The 23,838-nt window shown below is 52.9% G+C and overlaps 1 protein-coding gene across 1 annotated transcript in view; it reads right to left on the bottom strand.

The window, feature by feature from the left end:
- ABCC3 (ATP binding cassette subfamily C member 3) overlaps positions 1 to 22,216 on the bottom strand; it is a gene marked incomplete at both ends in the record, with an annotated part of 41,077 nt that extends 18,861 nt beyond the window's left edge. Inside the window, 17 exons of the mRNA XM_084237242.1 lie at positions 2,294 to 2,470; positions 2,556 to 2,682; positions 2,865 to 2,931; positions 3,310 to 3,397; positions 3,726 to 3,872; positions 3,972 to 4,175; positions 5,666 to 5,758; positions 6,272 to 6,433; positions 6,542 to 6,719; positions 9,499 to 9,690; positions 10,846 to 10,977; positions 11,693 to 11,754; positions 11,980 to 12,105; positions 12,937 to 13,074; positions 13,300 to 13,425; positions 13,745 to 13,921; positions 22,172 to 22,216. Coding sequence (XP_084093368.1) covers positions 2,294 to 2,470; positions 2,556 to 2,682; positions 2,865 to 2,931; positions 3,310 to 3,397; positions 3,726 to 3,872; positions 3,972 to 4,175; positions 5,666 to 5,758; positions 6,272 to 6,433; positions 6,542 to 6,719; positions 9,499 to 9,690; positions 10,846 to 10,977; positions 11,693 to 11,754; positions 11,980 to 12,105; positions 12,937 to 13,074; positions 13,300 to 13,425; positions 13,745 to 13,921; positions 22,172 to 22,216 — 2,241 coding nt within the window. The remainder of the gene's footprint in view (positions 1 to 2,293; positions 2,471 to 2,555; positions 2,683 to 2,864; positions 2,932 to 3,309; positions 3,398 to 3,725; positions 3,873 to 3,971; positions 4,176 to 5,665; positions 5,759 to 6,271; positions 6,434 to 6,541; positions 6,720 to 9,498; positions 9,691 to 10,845; positions 10,978 to 11,692; positions 11,755 to 11,979; positions 12,106 to 12,936; positions 13,075 to 13,299; positions 13,426 to 13,744; positions 13,922 to 22,171) is intronic.
- Between the last annotated feature and the right edge of the window lie 1,622 nt (positions 22,217 to 23,838).

The following is a 23,838-nucleotide window of genomic DNA, read 5'->3' on the forward strand; positions in this document are numbered from 1 at the left end:
TACTAGAATCATATTAAAATTAAAAACTGCATAAATGATAACTAACAAAGTGAAAAAACAACCTATCGAAGAGAAGAATATATTTGCAACTTATAAATCTGATAAGGAATTAATATTCAGTACATGGAAATAACTTCTACAACTCTACAATAAAAAAATCAACAAGCTTCATTTAAAAATGGGCAAATTTAAAAATGGTCAAAAGACTTCAATAGACACATCTCACAAATGACCAATAAGCACATAAAAAGAGGCTCAACATCACTAATTGTGTAAATCAAAACCTCCATGAAATAACATGTCAAACCTATGAAATGGCTACTATTAAAAAAAAAAAAAAGAGGGCCTCCCTGGTGGCACAAGGGGTTAAGATGCAGCACTGTGAAGCTATTTGCAGCCACTGCAACATGAGTTCAATTCCTGACCAGGGAAGTGACCCACATGGCACAGCAGACCTCTCCTGTCTCGCCCGCTACTCCCCTCAGCAGTGTATTTCAGTAGATCTGCCTGTTCTGCTCCCCACTCTGTCTCTGGTGAATTCTCTCACCCTCCGCATCTCTGGCTTGCATGTCAGCCCTTGTATGCATAAATAAATAAATCTTAAAAAAAAAAAAGACACATACAAAACCCAGAAAACAAGGAGTGTTGGCCAAGATGTGGAGAAATTAGATGTTTGTACACTTTTGGTGCAACCACTATGGAAAACAGTGTGGTAATTCTTTGAAAATAAAAAAAAAATAAAATTACCATTTGATCTAGGAACTCCACTTCCAGGTATATACTCAGAAAAGTTAAAAGTAGGTCTCAGAGAGATATTTGAACACCCACATTCCTAGCAGCATTATTCACAATAGCTAAAAAGTGGAAGCAAACCAAGTGTTCATTGATGGGTGAATGGTTACACAAAATGAGGTCTATTCATACAGTGGAATATTATTCAGCCTTCAAAAGGATGGAAATTTTGATATATGCTAAATGTTGATCACCTTTGAACACAGTATGCTAAGTGAAGTAATTTAGTCACAAAAAGAGATACTATGTAATTACCTATATTGGAAGTACCTGGAGTTAAATTCCTAGAGAAAGGAAGTAGAATGCAGGTTTCCAGGAGCTGGGGGGAGAGGGAACTTGGGAGTAGTTGTTTACTGGGCACAGAGTTTCAATTCTGAAAGATGGAAAGAGCTCTGGAGATTCCTTGCACAATGGGATCGCACTTAACACTGACCTGCACACTTCACCATAGTTAAGATGGTAAATGTTGTGTTATATATATTTTATACGAATTCTAAAAAGTTTCACTGATAGTCCATGGTTTTTATGGTAAAGGCCAAAATCCAAGGCTCTGCCTCACCCTATACCCTCCCCACCCAATCCTAATCTCCAGCTACACCAAATTGCATCCAGACGCCAGTTCACCCTCTCTTCCTCGGCTCGTATCTCCAGAGACTTTCAGTCCTTACAAGGCCCTATGTGACCTGGCCATCCAGTCACCTCTCTGGCCTCAGGTCTTCCTCCTTACCCCTGCTGGCTCCACTCCAGCCTCACTGGCCTCCTGGCTGGTCCTTGGCTGCCCCGATGACACTCCTGCCTCGGGGGCTTCATACTTCCTGTTCTCTCTGGCTCGAATGTTCTCCCCCACATCAGGCTCCATGTCCCCAGATTTGGTCCACCCTCTACTTTGTTCAGGTTTCTGATTTCCCAAGCTACCTACACATATAGCCATGTACACATTTCCAAAGCCCGCCCCCATTTTATTCTCTCCCATTAATGTTTATCTAACAGATTTTACTTTTTGTTGCTTATCATCTCCTCCCCCCACTGGACTGCAGGCTATATGAAGGCAGAGATTTTTCATCACTACTGTCTAATATTGCTTGGCAACTGGTAGGTGTGTAATAGAATCTGACGGATGAATGACTACATGAGTGATGTGTTCCCTCTTCCTTAGCTGTTAAGATTCAGCTCAAAAGTGATGCTTTTCCTCCTGCAGCCCCCCCCCCCCCAGCCTGGTGCCCTCTTTTTGCCCTGCAAGGGCCTGAGGCCTGGCCCGTGGAACATTCTATAGCCCCTGCCTATTCACAGATTGGCCTCTCCTGCTAGTAGATCTGTTTCCCAATGCCTAGCAGAGCTGGGCCTGAACATGTGAAGGCAGGGAGGGAGGGAGGGGGGATAGAGAGAGGAAGGGAGAGGAGGAAAAAGAGCAGGTGGGTGGAAGGAATATGTAAACCTGGTCTGGGTTGAGGTGAGCAACTGTGTGTGCCAACTCCCCAGGTCATGGGAGGGGATCCGGTACCTTTTCTCCAATTTCTGTCTGGTCCCCGCCAGGCAACACCTCCAGGTCGGGCAGCAGGGCACAGGCCTCCAGAGCCCGTTGGTAGCGCTTGGGGTCCAGGGATTGGCCAAACAGCACATTGTCCTGAAGAGTACAGTTCTGGATCCATGCCTGCTGGGGCACGTAGGCCACAGAGCCCTGAGAAGAAGACCACAGGAGGTTACCTTGGGCTCATCCAAGGCCTGGCCAAGCTTTCCTTCCCAGGAGTCCTTGCTTCTCTCACCTTCACATGCACCTTGCCTTCCAGCTTCTCCATATCTCCCAGCAAGGCAGATACCAGTGAAGACTTCCCGCAGCCCACAGGCCCCACCACAGCCACTAGGGCTCCTTTTGGCACCTGGATGTCTAGGCTGAGGGCCAAGAGACCGATCAGAGTCAGATATCAGAGTTTTGGTCCCCAACCTTCTGCCTGGTGACCGAAGCCATTCTGCCGCCCAGACGAGGGAGTAGGCAAGCCAAGGTCACTCCTGCTTTCCAGGACAGATACTAGGAGGTATTTTCAGCCCACTTTAAGCAGCTGAGAAGCCAATACCTGTGCAGGGTGGGGGGCAGGTCCTGGGCCCAGGTGAAGGTACCATTGTGTATGGTGATGGCATAGCCTGGGGGGAATGAAGGTGGACAAGGTCAGGGGACCCAAGGGAAAGGGGAGAGGATCCTGGGGGAGGAGAGGCAGAGAGGGATGGGGAGCGCTAGGGACGGGGCCACAGCAAGAAGGTGGCGGAGCTTGGGGACAGGGTGAAGAAGTCCTGGGGCAGGGACAGGGAGCGCCCTTGGGAGCAGGAGAATGGAGGAGGCGGGAGAATGGAGGAGTTGAGGGCAGAGAAGAGAGCCCGGAAGCGAGGTAGGCAGAGAGTTCAAGAAGTCAAACAGGAGTGAAAAGAAGAGGAGGAATAGGGGGTCATAGAGAAAAGTTAGAGGACTTGGGACAGAAGCTTTTTTGGAGCGGGGCAAAGGCAGCCCAGTAGAGGCGGCTGGACCTGGGGAGATGGTCTTTCTTTCCACACACTGGGGGTCAAGTTCATCTTGGCTCAGGAAATGCTGGATCCGTTTCAGAGACACGTTGGTCTGTAGGAGAGTGTGAGTCAGCCGGGCAGAGGTGCCTTGCCCCCCCATTTTCTGCCCTTGCCCCCAACTTCCTGGATGAGGCTGGGTCCTGCCCCTGTATCTTCATTGCCTCCCACTGTCCAGCCCCAAAGATAAGAGTCCAGGTTGGGAATTGGAAGTTGTCTCTAGAACTCGGGTTTCTGGAGATTCCGTCTGACTTCCTCTGACCCGGGGTGACCTCATTCAATACTGAACAATTCCTCATAAGGTCCAATGGCCCTCCTCTGGCTCCGGCAACTCCCTGGTTCTCCCCAACTGCCTACCCTAACTCCAGCCCTACCCGGGTTACCTGGGTCACGCCGCTGATGAACTGGGGCAGCATGTTGAGGGGAATCTTTAAGATATTGAATAGGGACAAGGACACAAAGGCCCTCTCAGCATCCAGCACGTTGTTCTGGTCCACCAGCACGTACACTCCGAGGGTGATCAGGGTCACCTGGGCACCGAGGAGGGTGGGTGTCAGGCTGGAGGCTGCTGTACCCCAGGCATACCCCAGAGCCCAGAGGTCTGGGCTTGCCAGCGGGCACAGCCTCACCAGGAAAGGGGAGCAGATCCAGATGAAGGTTGTTACGGTGTGGAGGTAGGCAGTCTTTCGCAGGAGCCGGAGCTCCTGGAGACGGATGTCTTCCACCTGCTTCAGGAAGGAGGGCTCCCAGGCATACAGCTTCAGCACCTTGATGCCCCCCAGGATCTCGCTTATCAGCTTGATACGAGAGTCTTTGAACTTCATTTTCTTTGTCTGCGGAAAGAATGGAGGTGGCTGCCCTGCCCACACATCGCACCCCACCCCTTGTATCCTCCTTAGGCTGAATCTGCTGAATCCGCTAGTTACTCCCACTACTCCCCATTCCTTCCCCCTGTGCCACGCCTCTCAGCCAGGAGTGCCCGGCCCCGCCTTCTCTGCTCCCCTGCTTGACAAAACCCAACTCCACCCTCAGGGCCCCGTCACTGACACCTCAGGCAGCATCATCTATCCTTCCCTGGCTTGCTAAGGATGTGCTTTCCTCTTGTTTCCGTAGGAACTCCTGTGCATGCATGTCCCCCCAAGGGTACACCTGCCTTATTTCTCATTGTTCTCCAGACCCTAACCCAGCATGGCACACCAAATCAATTTATTCACTCAGCCCCTATTTATTGAGGCCCTCTGATGAGCTGGGTTGGGTGCTGGGCGTGGGGCAGATAATGATGAAGAACTCGAACCAAGTCCCCTGCCACCATGAAGCTGACACTGTGGTGGGGGAGGCAGGCAGGAAGCAGGCAATTTCCCGGATAAATGTGGAATAAATTCAAATGCTTATTCTGAAGGGAAACAACAGGATTCTGTGAGAGAAAAACAGGGTGGGGATGGGACATTGGTGTTTTTGCCAGAAGGTGATGAACATGGACAAGCAAGGAAGGCTGAGGTGCATTCCAGGGAACAGAGTGTGTGGTGGCTCAGAAGTAAGCAGAGCTTGTGCTTTGGAGAAAGGAAAGAAGGCCAGGGCCTCCCCTGGTGGTGCAGCGGTTGAGCGCTGGGCTGCGAAGCTGCCCGCAGCCTCTGCAGCGCCGGTTCGATCTCTGGCCACCAGCGAGGGTCCCACATGGTACGACAGACCTCTCCTGCCACGCCCACTGCTCCCCTCAGCAGTGTGTTTCATCAGTCTGCCTGTTCTGTTCCCCGCTCTGGCTCTGGTGATTTCTCTCACCCTCCCGCGCTTCTGACTGTATCCAGTGCTTGTATAAATAATAAATAAATCTTTAAAAAAGAAAGAAAGAATGAAAGAAGGCCAGATTGGCTGACACTTGGTCATACTCCAAGGGACGAGGGTTTGCAAGGTTTGCAGGAGCCTGGCAGGTGGCCCTAGCGAGTCTGACATGGCTTCCGTGTGCAGAAGGAAACTGTTGAAGGCTTCAGTAAATGTCGGCAAATAAAGGACTTAGCAACTGGCCAAATATTTATGGTCAACACAGTGTGGTGGGAGAAATTCTCACTAGACCAGACGATGCAGGTTGGAACCCCAGATCTGCCTCAGCTGGAACTTCCACAACCTGGGTTTTGGTCCCTCAGCTGTAAAATAAGGCGGTTTCCAAAGTCCTCTCAGGGTTACTGTGAGGCTAGAGGTGGACTGTGAAAGCGTTGTAGCCACCCACACTCAGTGGGAAGTAGGATAGCAGAGAGTCCCCAGGTTAGGGAGTGCCCTACCCCTACCTGGCCAGGTGCTCCTGGTGCTCACCTGCGAGAGCACCCACCTGCCAAGCCCGCATCTTCATGGCTATGGCTCCATTGAGTGGGATCAGCAAGACCATGAAGGCGACTCCAGCCAGGATGGAAGGACCCAGGTTCTGAGGTGGGTAGATGAGACAGACAGCAGATCACTGGAGTGGACAGACAGATCACTGAAGTGGACAGATAGAACCCAACAAACAGAGGCCTAGCGGCCTGAAAAGTGGACATGGGTAGGAAGCAAAAGCTGGTGGTCAACCAAACAGGGTCAGCCAGAGGAGACACAGAGGAAACCACATGATGAGAACCTTGTGTGCAGCAGACAATGGCAGACAGGGACAAGCTGGCAGACCTCAAAGGGCATCCAGACACAGGCAAATGCAGACACTTGGGCAAGGCCAGCCAGCCAAGGGTACACAGCCGGCAAGGCTGTTCCACCTCTTGGGCTCTGCCAGAAGGCCGAAAGACCTGATGGCAGACCCCAGCACCCTTGCAATCCTGTCTTCACCCCAATATTCTGGAAGCTCTTGTGCCCATCATTCGCCCCTCTGCTGACCCAGGGACAACCCTTTCTTGTCCCTTCTTCAGGTTCAGATCAGAGGGAGAGGGAAAAGGTCAGGTTCAAGAGTCACCTGCCAGAGGAAGTAGATGGCCAGGATGATCTGCAGGGGTGCTGACCACACCAGATTGAGGTAGGGGGCAATGTCCATGAAGCTCTGGGCATCCACTGACATGAGGTTGACAATTTCTCCCACGGTGGACTCACGTTTGACTGAATTGGTGATGACCAGGGCCTGCAGGTGGGAAGCAGGGTGGTAGGCTGGGCCCGGGAGCTCCCCAGGACTGGTCTAGCTTCCACATCTGCCCCACACCTGCCCACCCCTTGCCCGGCTCCAGCTGACCTTCCTGTAGATGAGACCTATGATGCCCGTCCGAAGCCTCAACCCGAGCACAAAGATACGGTGGTAATACTGGTGCAGGATCAGGGTCTGTGTCATGGAGCACACGAACATCAGCCCGGCCAGCAGGAAGCCCCACCAGTTGGGGGCATTAGGGTTTGAAATAAATCTGATCAGGATGCTGCAAGGGGAGAGAGGTGTGATGGGGTTTCTCCCAGATAGTCCCTCTACTGCTTTGCTCCGTTCACGCAGCCTCAGCTCCACCCAGCCCCGCCCCAAGCCTCTCCTGTGGCCCTCCACACACCCCCAACCCAGGATGGGATGGGGTCAGCCTGGCACTGCCTCAAGACAAGGACCCTCCCTCCTCGCTCCCTTCCACCTTCACCTCCTTTCCTATCCACTGTTGACCCCCATCGCCCACCCCTCCAACACCCTTTCTGGCTTCCCTCAACTGCAGAGCAGGAAAAAATGCCATTGACTAGATTCCCTGTACCTTCTCCTGGGCTGCTGAGAGCTCTGGATTCCTCCATATGACCACACACGTTCTTGTCTCTCAAATCCATCCTGTCTACCATCTGCGGCCTCTGGTGCTGCCCAGTGACCTCTAGCCCCTAGTCCCTGCCTCCATGGCTCCCCCGGCTCCCTTACCTTCTGTCCATCCCAGGCTCTCTCAGCAGCTATCCACTAAGTGTCCCCGCTTCATCACCCATGGAGGACTCTCTGCCAACCACAAACTGCCCTGCAAGCACTTGCCCCCTTTTTTCTCCTGCCTCGGGAGAGAAGGGATCCCGAGTATTTTCTGAGCCTAACCTTGACCCCCTGAGTCCTGGATCCCATCCACCTTATCAGGAACATGCACCATTGTCACCTTCCTCTCTCCTGACCTCCAGTATCTTCCTCTCCGCTGGCAGCGCTGTCCCTTCACCTCCTGACATTTGCCCCATGAACCACCTCTACAGTGATAGCTGGGCCTCTCCTACTGAGAGTTATTCAAGTCCTACCCCTGGTGCTTGTGAATGTGACCTTCTTTGGAAATGGGGCCTTTGCAGATGTAATCAGGTTAAGATGAGGTTATATTAGAGTCGGGTGGGCCTTCATGCATCTAGCACTGGTGTCTTTAGAAGAAAAGGGAGAGGGAGATTTGCAGAGACATGCACACGTGCACACACACATGCAGACACACGCACACACAGAACACCATTCTGATAGAGCAGAGTGGAGTGATGTGTTTACAAGCCTAGAAATGTCAACGACTGCCAGCAACCACCAGAAGCCACGTGAGAGGCATGGAACAGATTCTATTCAGAGTCTCTAAGAGGAACCAAGACTGCTGACGCTTTGATTTCAGACCTCTGGCTTCCAGAACTGAGAGAGAACACATTTCTGTTATAAGCCACCTAGTTTGGGCTCATCTCTTACAGGGGCCACAGGAAACATACACCTTCCTTCACCGCAGACCCCGGCTCAGGGCTGTGCCCCCCCCACCCCTCGTGCCTCCCTCTGTTCTTGGCAAAGTCACTAACAAACCCCACCTTGCCTTCCTCTGTTTTACTGGCCATCCTGCTTCTCTGGAGGCCATGTCTTCAGGAAGTATTCTCTGCAATCCCTCCAGAACCCAAATTCTGTCCCCAGCCCTGACCCCTCCCAGCCCTTCTTCTGTCAGAATGCCCTAGGGTTTTGCCTGGGGCCTCCACAAGACTACGTGGGAGAACTCAGCCACAAATATGGGACCTGGGCTCCCACCTGATGGCTCTGAAAACATGATCTCTGGCTAACTTAGGGGGCCCAGCAACACTGGGCCCAACATGGCCAAGACTCAACTCACCACCTTGTCCTGTGCCCAGCCGCCTCCTCCCTGTGAGTCAGCATTTCAGCAAAAGGTCCAACATCTTCCACCTCCCCAGGTGGCCCTTGAACCCTGCCTCTCCTGACACACAGCCAACTGAATCGCATCTCAACCCTGGCCTGGGCTCCAGTTGTACCTGGCTGGCACACTTCCACCTGCCACCCTGCCCTCCATCCCCTCTCTACTGGCCTTGGGATCTTTCAGAAATGCAAACCAGAGGCCCTTGCAAGGATTTCTTGGCTCTTCCCTCTCCCTTTGTGACACTGCCTCAGCTGTACTTTCCCCCCCTTCTCAGCTAGTTAATAAATGCCTGCTTGGTCTTCCAAATTCCATATCCTCCCTAACTGGCAGGTATGCCCTGATCCTGCCCCGGCTGTCTTCCTTGCCCCTTCTGGATTTTTCCAGACACTCACTCTGATCTACATGGTGGTTTTTGCTGTGAGACTTTAGAGCTATGTCTTATTTTTCTCCCTATAGTTAAGTATGTAGCATCACGCTGGGACCCTGGGAGCTCAGTAAGTGTTGGTCGAATGAATGGCTGCATGACCGGAGGGATGAGGCAGCTGTCCTCTCCACCCCTTCCTTTGAGACCTCCTACTCAAGCCACTGATGTGAGAGATGACTAAGCACTGGCAGATGACAGCGCTATCAATGGGGAGGAAAGAGCACTGTAGCTGGAATTCAGAAGGGTGCTGCTATCGAATCCATTTTTGCCTCCTCTGTGCCCTTGGGCAACTTACTTTGCCCCTCTGAATTTCTGTTTCCTCACTTTCTTTTTTGCTTTTAGTTTTTTTTACTTCCTCATTTATAAAATGAGAATAGGGTTATTCTGTAGGATTACTGGGGAACTTAAAGAGAGAACATTAGTTAATGCATCCACCACAGTGCCTAGCATATATTACGTGTGTACTCAGTAAATATGAGTTGGCTGTGAGTGGGGAAACTGAGGTACAGAGCCATTACCACACAGAAAGGGGTGGACTCTCTGGCTCCTGGTCTGGGATTCTTTTTATGGTGTTCCTGGCTCTGGCTCAGTCCTCAGGGCCAGTGAGCCAATCAGATCTCTGCTGGAGTGGGGGTGGGAGGGCCCTGCAGAAGGAGGGGATGTTCAGACCTGAGCAGCTGAGGATTGATGAAGGAGATCAGGTCCTGGATCAGTTTGAAGCTTGCACAGATGAGGAAGCTGGAGCCAAAGGTGGCCAGCAGGGCCTTCAGGAAGGAGGGCTGCCTGGACCTGGCCCGGCCCCCCAGCAGCACCTCAACCTCATTGGAGACTGTCTTCCCAGATGCCACTGCAGCCTTGTTTCTGGTCAGGGGAGAAAGGAGGAGAGAATAAAAATGGCACAGGGGCACCACGAGGCCATGGGTATCTAGGGCTTATGAGGTTGGGGAGGCGAGGTTGGGGGTGAGAGCAGCGAGAAAGGAAAGAACAGGTTCCTGGGGGACAGATAACATGACCTTTCAGCTAATTCCCCAAAGGACTGTGTCTTCAGGTACTTATGGGTATATGGAGGGGTATCCAAATCCCAAAGACTGTAAACCCAGGAATCCCGACTTCTGGCCCTCTCCTTGTCTCCCTAAGATTTGCCCCCAGGAGGATGCTGAGAGGGAGGGCTGGCTAGTGGCCTAGTCAGTGGAGAGCTAAGCAGGGAGGGGATGGAGATAGCAGATGGGGTGGGGGGGGCAGGCAGACTGGGGGCTGTAGGTCTTCCCTTGGTTCCCAGTCATGGAAGCCAAGACACTGCTGATCACACCCAAGTCCCCAACTCCTCCAACAGCCAATCGGCAATCAGGGGCTCTGCGCTGAGCAAACACTGGACCTGGCCCCAGCTGTGGGTGAAAGGGAAGGGGGTTCGGCCTGGAGGGCAGGGGAAAGTGGGTAGGGAAGGAAGAGTGTGAGCCCCTCTCTTGGCTAGGCTGGTTCCTGAGTCCTTGAGCACATGCAACCAATGGATGCCCTTCCATGATTGGATCATATCCTCCCTAGCTCCAGGCTGGAAGAGGTGGGCTTGAGAGAAGGCGCTGGCCTCCTCCCCTCCTGAGGGACGTTCCTCAGATCTACCCTTCAGGTCAGGAAGGGTGTGCCATGTAAGTGCATTGGGCCAGACAGCTGGTGTGGATTCTGACTCTGCCACTGCCAACTAGGAGACCTTGGGTGTGTCATTAGACCTCTGTGCCTCGGTGCCCCAATCTGTAACACTGGGACAAGAGAACCTACACCGGAGGTTGTTGGAGATGAATTAAATTGATCTATGCGCCTGGAGAAGTGTAGGTGCTACAAAAGCCATTCTCCAGCCTCAGCACAGCTGGGGAGCGCTGGCCTCATTCCCCAGGCCTCCTGCCTCAGGACCACCAGACATTGCTCGTCTCCACATACCCCACCAGGTGCTCATCCCAGGTCTACCACACCCGCCTGCAGGAGATCTGGGGTAGGTGAAGGTGCTAGGGTGGAGGGGCTTACAGAGCCGCCTGCTTTTGCTGCTTCTTCCAAGCCTCCAGCAGCTTCTGCATCACCTTCTGGGAGCGATCCTCCTCATTCAGGGACCACAGGTCCTTCTCCTCCAGGGGGCGCCGATAGCCGAGGATGATCATCCTGGGGTAGAGGCAGCCCCCATAAGGTCAGAGTATGGCCGCCCGGAGTTGGCACCAGGGCCTCCAGAAAGAAGGGTCTCCCTAGGGTGCTGAGGCCAAGGGTGGTATCTCACTTATTCCTCTAGCGAAAGGGCTGGAGGTCACTGCATCCCACCCCATGTTCCTTCCTCTCGCCCCTCTCCTCCTCCTCCCCAGGTGCTCCATTGACCACTGGGCCTGGTGGTGAAATCTAGGCCGGGGCTCTGGACAAGGCCAGCCAGGCGGATGGGGCCCCCACCCAGGTGCCTCCACAGTGCATCGCGGTTAATGAGCTGTCAGCCAGGTCACAGACACAATTATCCTGCTCTAGTGGCTCCGAGGGGCGGCCAAGGAAATGACAGGCTGCAAGCTTATCCCAGACCAAGGAACTCAGCACTAATTATGGTTTCCCTCCAGGCCCAGACCTGTCCCTGTGGCCTGCCAGATGCCGACTGGCCTGCAGCCTGGGATCTGAGCTAGGCCAGGCTCAGCCTCCGCACTTAGCCCCCAGCCCAAACAGACAGGTTTTCCCACTCTCACTTGCCCTAAACCTGCTGGGGCTGGAGCGGGGTGGAGGTCAGCCAGGCCTCATTCCCCAGGCCCCTGTCCTTCGTGTCTGGCCTGCTCCCCTTCATTCTTCTCACCCCGGTGTCCCCCCTCCCTTTGGCCCAGGCTGGGTGGAGGAAGAGCCAACTCACTTTGTGAACCACCAGAAAGAAAGGCAGGAGAGGAAACCAGCGCTGGCTTCTGGGCAGGGGTTCTAGAAGGTGAGAGAGCCAGAGAGGAGAATCAGGAGTGCCCACCGCTCACTCAAGGCAGAGTAGAGGAAGGAGAGCTCTGTTCCTCCTGCTCCAAGCCCCAGTTTGCACATTGTGGAGAGGACATGGACATGGGAGGAACTGGAAGGGATGGGGGTGTTGGTAAGGGCTGGGCTGAGGCGTGAACTGGTGAACCCCCACTACTTGCCCATTCATGGGAAACTCACAGAGCTGAAATTCTTTGGGGAGAAAAATGGCAGCTTCTCCCTGAAGCAGGACAGGATGAGGGCCAAGAGGACCAGGGTAAAGTAGATGTAGAAGGTAGCGAAGCGGAAGGGCTCTGAGATCCTGCCCTGTGGGAAAGAAGGGGCCATAATCAGAGACTCCCCAGTCTCTGCCCTGAGGAGTCCTTTGGGGTCATCAGACTCCTCAGGAGTAGGAGGCAGCCTCTGGGGGCTCCTGATCCCCATGAAGTGGATTCTGTGAGATGGGGAGGGTCACAGAGGAGGCACAGTTTCCCCTACACCAGACACTGTGCCAAGTACCTTATCTACGTCACCATGTCCAACCCTCCCTCCAAGGTAGGAAACCCTATGACACCCGGTTTGCAGCAGAGGAGATGGGGCTCCACGGGCTAAGCAATTCATCTAAGATCACACAGAATAAACAATTGATCAGTCTGTGCTCTGACAACCAAAGCCGACTGCCTCTCCTTGGGAAGGACAAATAGGGGCAAGCTACAAAGACTCCCTCACCATTGTCCCATTACCCCATCACCCCCACCACCAGCACCACCAAAGATCAAGAGGATGGCCAGGAGCTGGGGAAGGTGTGAAGAACAGGGGAGAACAAGATCATGGATCTCCAGGTAGGCCAAAGCTCTTTATACACATTTGCATGCCTGTGTTCATTACACAGAACCTGGAGCCACACTGGCCAGGTGGTGGTGGGGCTACAGGACAGCCCCCGCCCTGACACTATCACAAATATCCAACAATGGCCACATCTTTCCCCATTCCCCACCTCCCTGGCTACTCTGGTTCTCACGCCCACTCTCCAGCCTGCTTCTGGACAGAAATGCAAGAAATAGGGAAAAAAACAAAAAGGACTCAACAGTGGGACACAGGGGTGACCTTGAGTCCCAAGGTCACCGCTAGAAGGGCTGTTCCCTTCTTTTCCCTTACCTCTGCCAGTGCTGACAGGATCTTGGAGCGGAAGGGGACGATGGCGCAGGTCACACACAGAAACCAGAAGGTGATAAGGACCCCCGAGGACTGCACCCCCTTTAGCCGCTCGTATTGGATCAACATGGTGGCCAGCAACTGTGCAGGGAGGGCAGGGGACACCCCAGACAGAGCACATACATGTCAACCTGCCTCCCTTCCTCCCTACCCCATTACACCATGTGGCCAGATGCTTCTGGAGTCAATCCCATCCTCTTCCCACTGCCAAGGTATCCTGCCTTCTCCTCAGCCTAGAGTTCCCCCATCACGTCCCACAACCCACTGGAGGCCGTCCCCCATTCAGCTTCCCAGGCCCCCACTGACCATGGTGACCCCCACCACTAAGGGGGTGATAAAGAAGACAGGGACAGGGGCCCAGCCATGGGCCAGGACGTAGAAGGAGTAGAAGAGTTCAGTCCAGGAGACACACCACAGCAGGACGCCCAAGACCTACGGACAGGACACATGTTGGGGCCTCCAGTTTTTGAAGGCCCGACAGTCCCCTGTGTTCCCAACGCCCCCAGAACTGCCCTCTCCTGGCCTGAGGACTGGGCTGGGAGCTGGCCAGAAGCTTCTCCAGGGAAGGCAGTGTTGCTGGGGAGCTTGTTTGAACTTCCCCACTATCTCATTGGCGGCAGACCAGATGGTAGGCTGCTCTGGCCCTGAGCTACAGGTTGGGTAAGACTAGGAAACTCAGCCCAGATGTTGAGGGTGGCAGAAGAACACCCCAGCCCCCAGTCCCACCTCAGGGGCTCCCTGAGCTCCTGACCGTCTTGAGCCTAGAGAGGCAGGAGAGGATGATGTAGCCTCGATGGTGGCGCTGCAGGTAGAACAGGTACCAGGGCAGGGCTGCCCACAGGTAGATGCAGGGGATCCAGGCCAACAGGGAGTTTTGGAAGCAGGAAGTGAGGTCCGGGTTGTCTGTGTGCAGGGACAGATTGGAGTCCTGGGGACAGAGAGAAAAAGTCAGTGCGGTGGCAGCTGCTCCCTTGAGGGCCGAGCTGGGCCAGAGCGATGCCCATGCTATGCACCCTGGGGGCCAGGTGTGTGCAGATGAGAGAGGCCAAGTGCATGAACAAGTAGGCTTGTCCCTGTCAGAGCTCTCTGGGAAAGCCATGGTTGCCCCCGTTTGCTCATTTCTTCATAGTTTCACTCTCTCAAAGACAACCAATGAGCTGACAATTCTCACTCCTCCAGGCAACCACTGATCTTCTCTCTCTACTATTCTGGATTTCCACCCTTTTTTCAATTAATTTTTTTAATTTGATCAAAGCAATATATGCACGCGGTTGAAATGTCTGTTTCCTCTTTAAGCCTCTCCCAGGGAAGGGGTAAGGAATATCTCTGAACCTTCCTTACTTTCTCCTTTAAAGTGGGGTGACCATTCCACTACACCCCACCTTACTGGGTGGGTGTGAGCTCATAGGAGCAAGGAGATGTGCAGAGATCTTTGTAAATTTGAGTATGGGGTGACGACACCTCAGTTTGAATAAAACTGTCTTGGTTTAGCTCTGAAAGTAGAGCTGCGGCAAACCACTGAATGCAGAAAGCTCCCCTCTTGATTTTGAGTATGATTCCATCTAAGAACTTCCTTGGGAAGAGACTAGGAACACATTAAAATACTACTTCACTGAGATAGCTGCTTTCAAGGCCACCAAAGAACTAGCCTTCCCCTACCCCAAGCTTCAGTAAGTTTAGAAAACAAACCCACGGTGGGCCTCCCTGGTGGGGCAAGGGGTTAGGCACAGCACTATGAAGCTATCCGCAGCCTCTGCAGCACGAGTTCCATCCCCGGCCGGCCAGGGAGAAACCCACATGGCGCAGCAGACCTCTCCTGTCTTGCCTGCTGCTCCCCTCAGCAGTGTATTTCAGTCAGTCTGCCTGTTCTGTTCCTCACTCTGTCTCTGGTGAGTCCTTTCACCCCGCCCACACCTTTGGCCTGTACCCCAGTTCTTGTATGCATAAATAAATAAAGTCCTTTTTTTTTTTTAAAGATTTATTTATTTTTATACAAGAGCTGGGGTACAGGCCAGAGGCACGGGAGGATGAGAGGATTCATCAGAGACAGAGCGGGGAGCAGAACAGGCAGAAGGACCGAAACGCACTGCTGAGGGGAGCAGCGGGCACGACAGGAGAGGTCTGCTGTGCCATGTGGAATTCTCGCCTGCCGGCGGTGGGGTTCAAACTCACACTGCAGAGGCTGTGGACAGCTTCACAGGGCTGTGCTGTGCCACCGGGGAGGCCCCAGTAAATAAAATCTTAAAAAAAAAAAAAAAGAGAAAGAAAACAAACCCACAGTACCCTCTACTTGTTCACACAGGAGGATATAACTCCCTACCTTCTACCAATTTAAATAATTATCTTTTTATCTTTTTTCTAAGTTACACGTGCACATAAATGAAAAAGTCAGACTGAAAAAGAAAATGGTGGCCGCCTCATCATTCCCAGCGCTGGCTCCATTTCCAAGGAGGACATATGTTCGAATATGCTAATTCACTCTGGTATCTTTCAAATTTTCAAGCAATTTGCTTTGACGATTATTATTTGATCTACCATTATTTGATAATTGCTATCCTCTTATGTTTTGAAAGGCAAGCCTGTATCTCTCTTATCCCCTTTGCACTTGAACTCCCTCGTCTTCCGAGTGTGGAAATATTCAGTTTAGGATCTTTTAAAACTATGTACATACTTTCAAGTTCACTGCACCGTTTTTTTGTTCTTTGTCCTGAGGTTAATAGCCTAAAAAACAATTTTTTTTTTGGTTTAGTTTTCCATTAGTTTCCCAACTGTCCCACAGAAATGTTAATGTTCTCCTCTGAGCCTTGGTCAGAGACATCAGGTAATTCATCAGCTCCACCTCTCCCCGCCCCCCCCTTCTCTGCCACCGCTCCGCCCTTCCCCCCCCCCAGCCCCCAACCTCCTGTTCTCTGCTTCCAATATGAATTTCTTTACGAGCCTACTAAATAGCTGTGTTCCCAGAACTTTCCTTCACTGTCATCCCTTGGCTTCCTTCCCCTGTGGATCCCATTTTCTAAATCTCTCATCTTCTGTGTCTTGACTCCCTGGCGCTGTTAGCAAGCACACATCTATAATTTCCTAATAAAGAACAGACAGGAAGTGTTGTTCTCTTTCTTTTTTCAAAATAATTTGCAAGTCTGAACTTGTCTTTGTTCTACTACCTCAGTTGGCTGAGTGTACTTCCCATTTTTCTGAGCCCAGCCCAAGCCTCACCTCCTCTGGGAAAGTTTTTCTGGGGCATCCCAACCTCTGATAGGGTTTTATTTTGCATGAACTTGGCAGCCAGTTAAGTGACAACTACCTGAGGGTGATAAAGTTTCCTAATGTTGAGAGACATTTTTATAACCGCTCAGGTGGTCATTATCTGGTCTTTTCAGAACAACTTCCAGAAGCAGAAAGGAACAGCACGGTTAGGCCTGGTTTAAGAAGAAGCAGTAGTCACTCCTGGACTACTAAACAGGAAAGCCTTCCTGTTTCACTCAGAATATAAGCTGAGACCTCACCTGGCACTCAAGACCCTCACTCTCTGCCCCCACCACCTCTCTGGCCTCATCACTCTCCTTCCCTCACTCACTGCAATACCCCCCTAGCCTCTTTAGGACCCCCAAACTTCAAAAGTCAGGTTGAGCTTCCTCAGGTCTGGCCCCCTCACCACCTGCAAGTGCTTGCTCAGGTCTCTGTTTCTCGTGGATGTCCACCCTGATGTCCCTCATTAAAATAGCATCTCACTCCCATCCTCACAGCGCTCCTGTACCCCCATATATCTTTTATGCTGTCCAACTGTTCCCATACTTCCCATCTCCTTGTATGCATATGTATTACACTACGTAATTGGGTTATTTATTCCTTTTGTTGACCTTCTGCTTCTTTCCACTAGAGTACATGCCCCGTGAGGGCAAGTTTGCTAGTTCTGTCGACCAGCATACTCCTCGCTGCCTAGTACAGTGTCTGGCATAGAGAAGGTCCTCTACACATTTGCTGAACAAAAGAATGAACCAATGAATGAAGGATGCCCTCTGAAGCCCAGTGTCCACAACCGTGTGCCCAGGAGCAGAGGATTCTTCCTCCCTACACCAAGGCCAGAGACCCCTGGGTACCCCAGGGGTCTCTGACCCAAAGAAAGTTAAAAGTAAAGGACAGAGTCAGTGGAGGTGACTTCCTGAATCTCTGATGCTGCCTGCAATCTGGAAGGGCAAGATGGATGATGCTTTCTCAAAACCCCCTCCAGACATTCCCACACTGAAGGGCACGGGCTGGGCTGAGAGCTGGGCCCACAGCCCCCTCCCCTGCTGTCACCCACACAGTTTCCACAGCAACAACTACTTACTTAATAATGTGATTATACAGCTGGATGGGGAGAAGGGATAATCTGACAAAAATTCATTTACCTCAGAAGAAAGGGAGATTCGGAAGGGCAAAGGGCCCGCTCTGGTCCTGCTCACGCTCACTGCCCTGTGTGACTGAAACAGCAGTCTTTGGAACAGCCTACGGGTAGGGTGGGGGCAAAGCCTGGTTGTAGGGTATCCGTCGACAGCTCACTCGTGCAGCTGGATCCACTTCTGGAAGGGACCATGCCACCAAGAGCTGGGTGGTAGGATAATCATTTCATGTTCACAACAGCTGTCATCCGTGGCTGGAGAGTGAGCCCCTGCCCTTAACCATGGGGTCGGGGGTGCTTCCTCTACACCCTGTAGGGTTCCAACTCCAGCCCCACCTTGGCACTAGAACACGAGCATCCAGCTCAGCTGAAACATTTAAGTGTCCTTTCAGTCCTGCAGCTGGCCTGCTGGCCCTGCCTGGCTGTGGAAGGGAAGGGCCTGCTACCACGGGTATCACATTAGCTGGAGTTCTGGGAGTCATTGGACTAGAAACCTGAATATCCAGTTGAAAAAAGAAATCCAAGCCACCAGAAACAGTCTGGCGGGGGAGGGGAGAGGCCCAGCCACCGGGCAGTGGCACACCTAACCACACTAGAGTCTCACGCCCTCTCAGGGATCCTGCTCCACCTGTTGCCCTGGGACAGCCCCAGCAGGAAGGGGTGGGCACAGCGCAGGGGCTCTGGTCTGGCCTCCTGTGTGGGTCAAATGGCAATCCCCACGGGGGCCTCCCTTCCTGGGAGCAGGCCCAGGGCTCCAAGACCATTTCCCAATCTGGGGACGAGCAGGCGAGCTGGGCAATTTCTCTCCCAAATGCCACTTTCCTGACTCACTTTCTTCCTTAAGTCTCCAGACCCAGGTCTACTGGGTAGGGGGAGCAACAGGGCTGGGGAGAAGCAAACCTTGGTCCAAAGGAACCAAATCTTCCTGCCAGAAGTCAGGAGGTCAGAGGTCAAAGCTGTCTAGTACCAGCTTCACTGCCCCCTCCCCATGAAGGATGAAGGGACGGCCCTGGCCTGGCAGGGGGAGACTTGGTGCATACCTCCCACCATTGGTCTAGTTCAGGGACATGCTCCACCAGTTCCCCAAAGCTCTGAATATGACTGTCTTCCTCTGGAGTCTAAGCACACTGGAACCAGGGCCTCATCTATTACTCAGACACTCTAGTGGCTGACCACCTACTCAGGCTGGGCAACCACCCAGGAGGAAGCCCAGGAGGTCCTTGACACCAGGGAGCCCTCAAGTTTGGAGGACGTTAATCAGGGCCTTGGATTGAGAGAGAGGCTCAGCCTCCCAGAATCAGCATGAGGTAACTCAGTCTGAGGGGGATTCCAGAACCATCTAAGCCAGCTGGAATCCAGAGGGATTCACCCAGGGTCACACAGCCAGTGAGTGACAGAATGGGATTAGCTGGGACGGAGCATGTGACACGGGAGCTGAACCTCCAAGGGAGTTTACCTCTCCCTGGGGTGGGGATCACGTCCAGGATTAGTGAAGTTTATTAGTGGGAGACCCATCACGATGCCACTGCTGAGAATTGCTTTGAGGTCCACTTCATGTCTCATGTGGGGCAGAATCAGGGAAAAAGAGCTCTGGAAGCCTGGGGAGGGGCCCCCATGTCTTCCATTGACCCCATCTTCCCTATTCCCAGCAGGCCACAGAATTTCAAGGGAGGGCCCCACCCCCGTCCTTGACTTGATTCTTCTCTCCAGCATCCCTGCCAAGTGGTCATTAAGCAAGGTTAATTGCCAGCACCCTAGTGATGGGATGCTCACTACCTCTGAGACAATCAGTGTATCTTGGGACTGTTCTCACGGTCAGCACTCAGATTTCTGAGCTGATATCAGCTTCCTGGGGCTGCCAGATGAACACTACTTCTGCAAACATGTTGTGAGGGTACATGACCCCAGGCCTGTCCTCTGTGTACTCTCTTCACCACTAAAGCTACTTCTCAGAAGTGAAAGTGATCTCCTGACAGGAGGAGGGAGGGCTGCCCAGGGACACCACCCCTTTGCTCTAGAGATATCTCTAGCTCACGAACCTGGGACAGGTCGGCCACAGTTCATTCTTTTGAAATTTACTTTCACAAAAACTCCTAAGGAATACCCAGAAATATTGGTAACATGTCCCTGAAGCGAGCAGAGGTGAAACAAATTCAGAGAAAGGGTAGCAACATTCACCCAGTGCACGATGCGGTGTGTGTGAGAGCCTGGTGTCTGGTGTGTGAGTGTGCTGTGTATGAGAGCACAGGTGTGTGTGCACATGTCCAAGGGATCATAGGCCCCCTCAGATTTCACTGGGGCCGAGATTGATGGATCAAGCCACAAAGTCCCAAATAAATAGCAGAGACGAGGACCCCTGGTCCAACAGTCTTACCTGCCCCTTTCTTGCAGGTCTTCCTAGACCTAACTTCCCCTTCAACTTCATTTTTCTTTCTCTTCCTTCCTTTTTCCAGGAATATCAAGATCTATGACCCACCGGGAGTTGCTAGTTCACAAAATCACTTACATCCCCTATCTCATTTGATCCCCATAACATTTTGAGAGGGGGTAGAGGCTCTGCACATAAGCTAATAGAAAGGCTTGGCGATAAGCTAGTAGACAGGGTGGCCTGCGCCCACCTGTCCCTTTTTGCTCCTGGTGCAGGTACTTCCTGACTGCCCTGAACTACTTCCTACATTAGGGTCATCTACAAGGTCCTCGGATAAAAGATCCGGGGGCAGGTACACCTGAACAATATACAATGCAAAGGAGAGGCAAAACAGTGCACCAGGAAGTGTAGCCCTGCCCTCCACGCCTTTTGGGTAACTGAGCTAGAGCTAAGTCCACAGCTCCAGCCTCCCAGCCTCAGACCCTCCCTTGTGCAGCCTGGAACAGCTTTCAGGAGCCAAGAAAATAATGTGGATAATAGTGGGTATTTAGAGATCTGAGTGAGGAAAAGGATGAGTGATGAATGCATTCCCTGTCATTGGAGGAATCCAGGCAGAGAGCCCACATGGGATTCATCACTCAAGCCTAATATAGATGAGCTGACTGTCACAGACCCGGAGGTCCTCAGAGAAGGTACATACAGATGGCAAGAAGTTCAAGGCTAGGGGCCCCAGCAGCCAAAGGTGCACAGTCAAGCAATGGTGAGGTTGGGACCATGCTTCCCAGACCAGCATTCTACAGCTGGATGCTGTGTGACCTTGACAAGGTTGTTCCCTCTCTAAGCCTCAGTTTCCCCAGCTCTACGATGAGTGGTTGGACTAGCTGCTTCTGGCACTCTTGGATTCCACAGTATCGTGGAAGGGCTGATCCGGAGGATCTCTCAGCATGTACAAGAAGGGAGTCCTGATTGCCCAGCTCTGGGTTCCATGAAGTCCATCTCTGAACAGTCCTAAGCTCTCAGGGTTAACTGCCCACCCAGGAACAGGGGATTGAAGACTTGGGCATAACTGGCCCCTTGATTTGAAAGTCATCTGCCTGGCCACCCCACACACCATGACCATGTCGTGGCTGCACAGCCCAGGCTCAAGTGGCAGGGAAAGGAGTTACGTTTACTGATGTGCCAAAGGGACAACTTCTGGACTCTGGTGACAGGTGACCCGTCTAGACTGTATGTCCTGTGGGACTGGACAAAAAGGGTGACTACAGAGCAGTATTATCATCTCTGATTAACTCCTTACTGGCCCAGACAAAAATAAGAGAGCCGCAAAAGATCCTATTTTTATCCCATGAACCCAAGTTCTCCAAATCTATGGAATCCCCTCATTCCATCTCAAATTCAGCCCAAATGCAGGGTTCCGGACTACATATACATACCTATGCACACACAATCCACACATATGCTCACACACCCACACAAACACACAACCACGGGTAACACCACTGGGCACACATGTTCACATATGTGCAAATACCGGAAATGGGGAAAAGATGGGATTCGGAGGCTCTGGATTTGAGACCAGCCTTTGCTGATCAACCCCTGAATGGCCACAAACAAGCCTTTTCAACCTGATCCCAAACGGGAACCCACACCACTACCTGCCTCCCAGAGCTGTAATGAAGATCTTGGGAGCCTCTGTGAACTGGTTTTGAAAGCCGTAAGAAGGTTGTCTACACTCAAAGCACCTGAACTCTGCTGGAGGACAGGGCTTATCTTAGAAAGGGATTTGGCATGAGTCAGGAGACCTGCTTTTCTATTCCAGCTTTGCCTTCTTCCAACTGGGTGATCTGAGCAAGTCCCTTTCTCTCTCCCATCTGTAAACAGAGAGGGTGGTGGAGGAGCCCCGATACCCTGTACCTGTAGGAACCTGTCTCAAGTGGAGGTCTGCCTCCCTGCAGCATCCCCTGCTCTGCTGGATCTTTCTCAGAGAAAAGAAAGTGACAGCAATCTTTTTCAAGAAGGTTGAACAAGAGTTTTGGATGCCCTGGGAACACCTGGCAAATGTGGGGATGAAGGGCAGAGCCCTGGTCCATGGGGCAGGTGCTGAAGTGTCCATCAGACATCGGCTGATGTGGAGATGTACCCTGAGTTAGCCCCGAGGTCAGCCCAGACAAAGTACTGGGGTCAGGCAGCCCTCTGGACACCTTCTCATTCCCGGATGCCACTCACTGCGCCTGCAAGGAAGCTAGTGCCAGCTTTCCCAGCCTCCTCCTTGCGGCTGGGGGAGCACAGGGCAAGTCCCAAAGACCAGGAGGAACTCTGAGCAGTGCAGCCAGGCTCCCTCCTGAGGAGCATTCAGGGCCTTGCAGGTGCCTACCCTCGGTTGGGACACCTCTGGTCCCTCCTCACAGCGGTCCCTGAGTTTCGCGCCTTACCCAGAACTTGGAGCCGCGCTCCCCGTCGCCGCACAAGGTGTCCATGGGGCCAAGGCAGGCGGAGACAGGAATGTGAGGAAGGTGAGCACTGTGGCCTCCCTGGCTGGGACTAAGCCAGCCCCTGGAGTCGCCTCTGCCCGCCCCACTTCCCCCCTACCCTCGCGCTCCGCCCCGGCACGCCCCGTGGAGCCCTACCCCCTCCACATGCTTGCCCCAGAGAATTATAACCAGCTCTGGGAGGGACCCAGTGACACAATGACAGCCCCATCCGGTGGCCACTGGGCTGCGCCGGAGAGTAGCCCAGAGACTGACTGGCATAGGACTGGAGCAAGGTCTGTTTCCAGGGAGCCTGCCCCGGCGCAGGCACCACGCACCGCACCGCGGAGGGCAGATAAGTCAGCAGGCACGAAAGAGCCTCGGCTGGATAGCCTTGGTGAAAAACCCTTGATGAAGTCATGGTCCTCTCTGGACCCCGGTCTCCTCCTCTGAAATGGGAAGTATTTTATGCCCAGGCAATCCGGAAGGCTGCCTCTCCCGCCCAAGCTGTGCAGACAACACATAGGGTGTGTTACCCAAGGAGAGGGGGGCAGGGGGTTCCCAGCATCCTCTGGGTGATACTTTGCTCTGGTTCTCTTAAGGTGCTGCTTCCCCGAGGTCTGTGCTGTGGTCCAGGTGTCCCTGTGCCTCCACTTTCACTTTTGTAAAACAGGTGTCATCTCAGGCCCCGCCTCACAGGTTACTCTGAGGATGCCAGGCACACTTGGCAGACACCCATATGTGTTCATTCCTCCTTTTCAACCTGGCCAGGGTGGGGGTGGGCAGTGAGGCTGCAGGAAGAGCCTCACGTGAGCACCCTTTTCAAGTTGAGTCTCCACACTGCCCATCTGTAAAACAGGTTTGCCTTCAGTGGCCTCCTGCTTGCCCCAGCTTAGCCATTGCTCAGATCCCTCCCTCCCTTCCTCCATCTCTCCCTCCCCAGTCACCTTCTGGAACAGGATCCCAGAAACCAATTCATCACCCTTGCAGGAGCTGGGAATTTTCCTCTGGCAGCTCTTCCCCTGGCCTCTCTTCCTGGCCCTCACTGCCCCAACTTTGTCGCTGTCAGCAGGGTCTGCTCAGGCTCACGGTGGTGATCCCTTCCCTGGCACTTGTTCTCAAGAGAAGGTGTTTTCTTCCTTGGCTGCTCTGCAGCAGGTGTGGGCGGGCACCGGTGAGACAGCACAGTTGCAACTAGCCACCACCTGTCTCTCTGGGAAGGCAGGAGGGCACCAGAAGGAAGTCTCTTTGGTCATGGGTTACCAGAACAGAGATCTGAGCAGGCACATGGGTGAGGGGCACTGGAGCAGGTGGACAAGGCTCCCCTTTAGGTCCCCCTCCACTGGGCAAGTCCTCTCAGACCTTTGTCTGCCTCCCACTCACACCCTCACCCCCACCTCTGAGTCAAAGACTTTATAGAGCGTTCACACTCTTGTCACAGTGTACCTTGAGTTATATTTAGCTGTGAAGAGCCTGTCTTCCCTGGCTGTCTGAGATGTCCCTGAGGGCAGTGATTGACTGAGTCACCCCCATCCCCCTCCTTGCCTGGGGCAGAGCCTTTGTATATCCTGTGACCTCCCCAAGCCCCTTGATGTCTCTGGGACTCAGTTTCTTGAGCAACTTGGACAAGA

The sequence above is a fragment of the Talpa europaea genome (assembly GCF_964194135.1).
Source record: "Talpa europaea genome assembly, chromosome: 7".
NCBI lineage: Eukaryota > Metazoa > Chordata > Mammalia > Eulipotyphla > Talpidae > Talpa > Talpa europaea.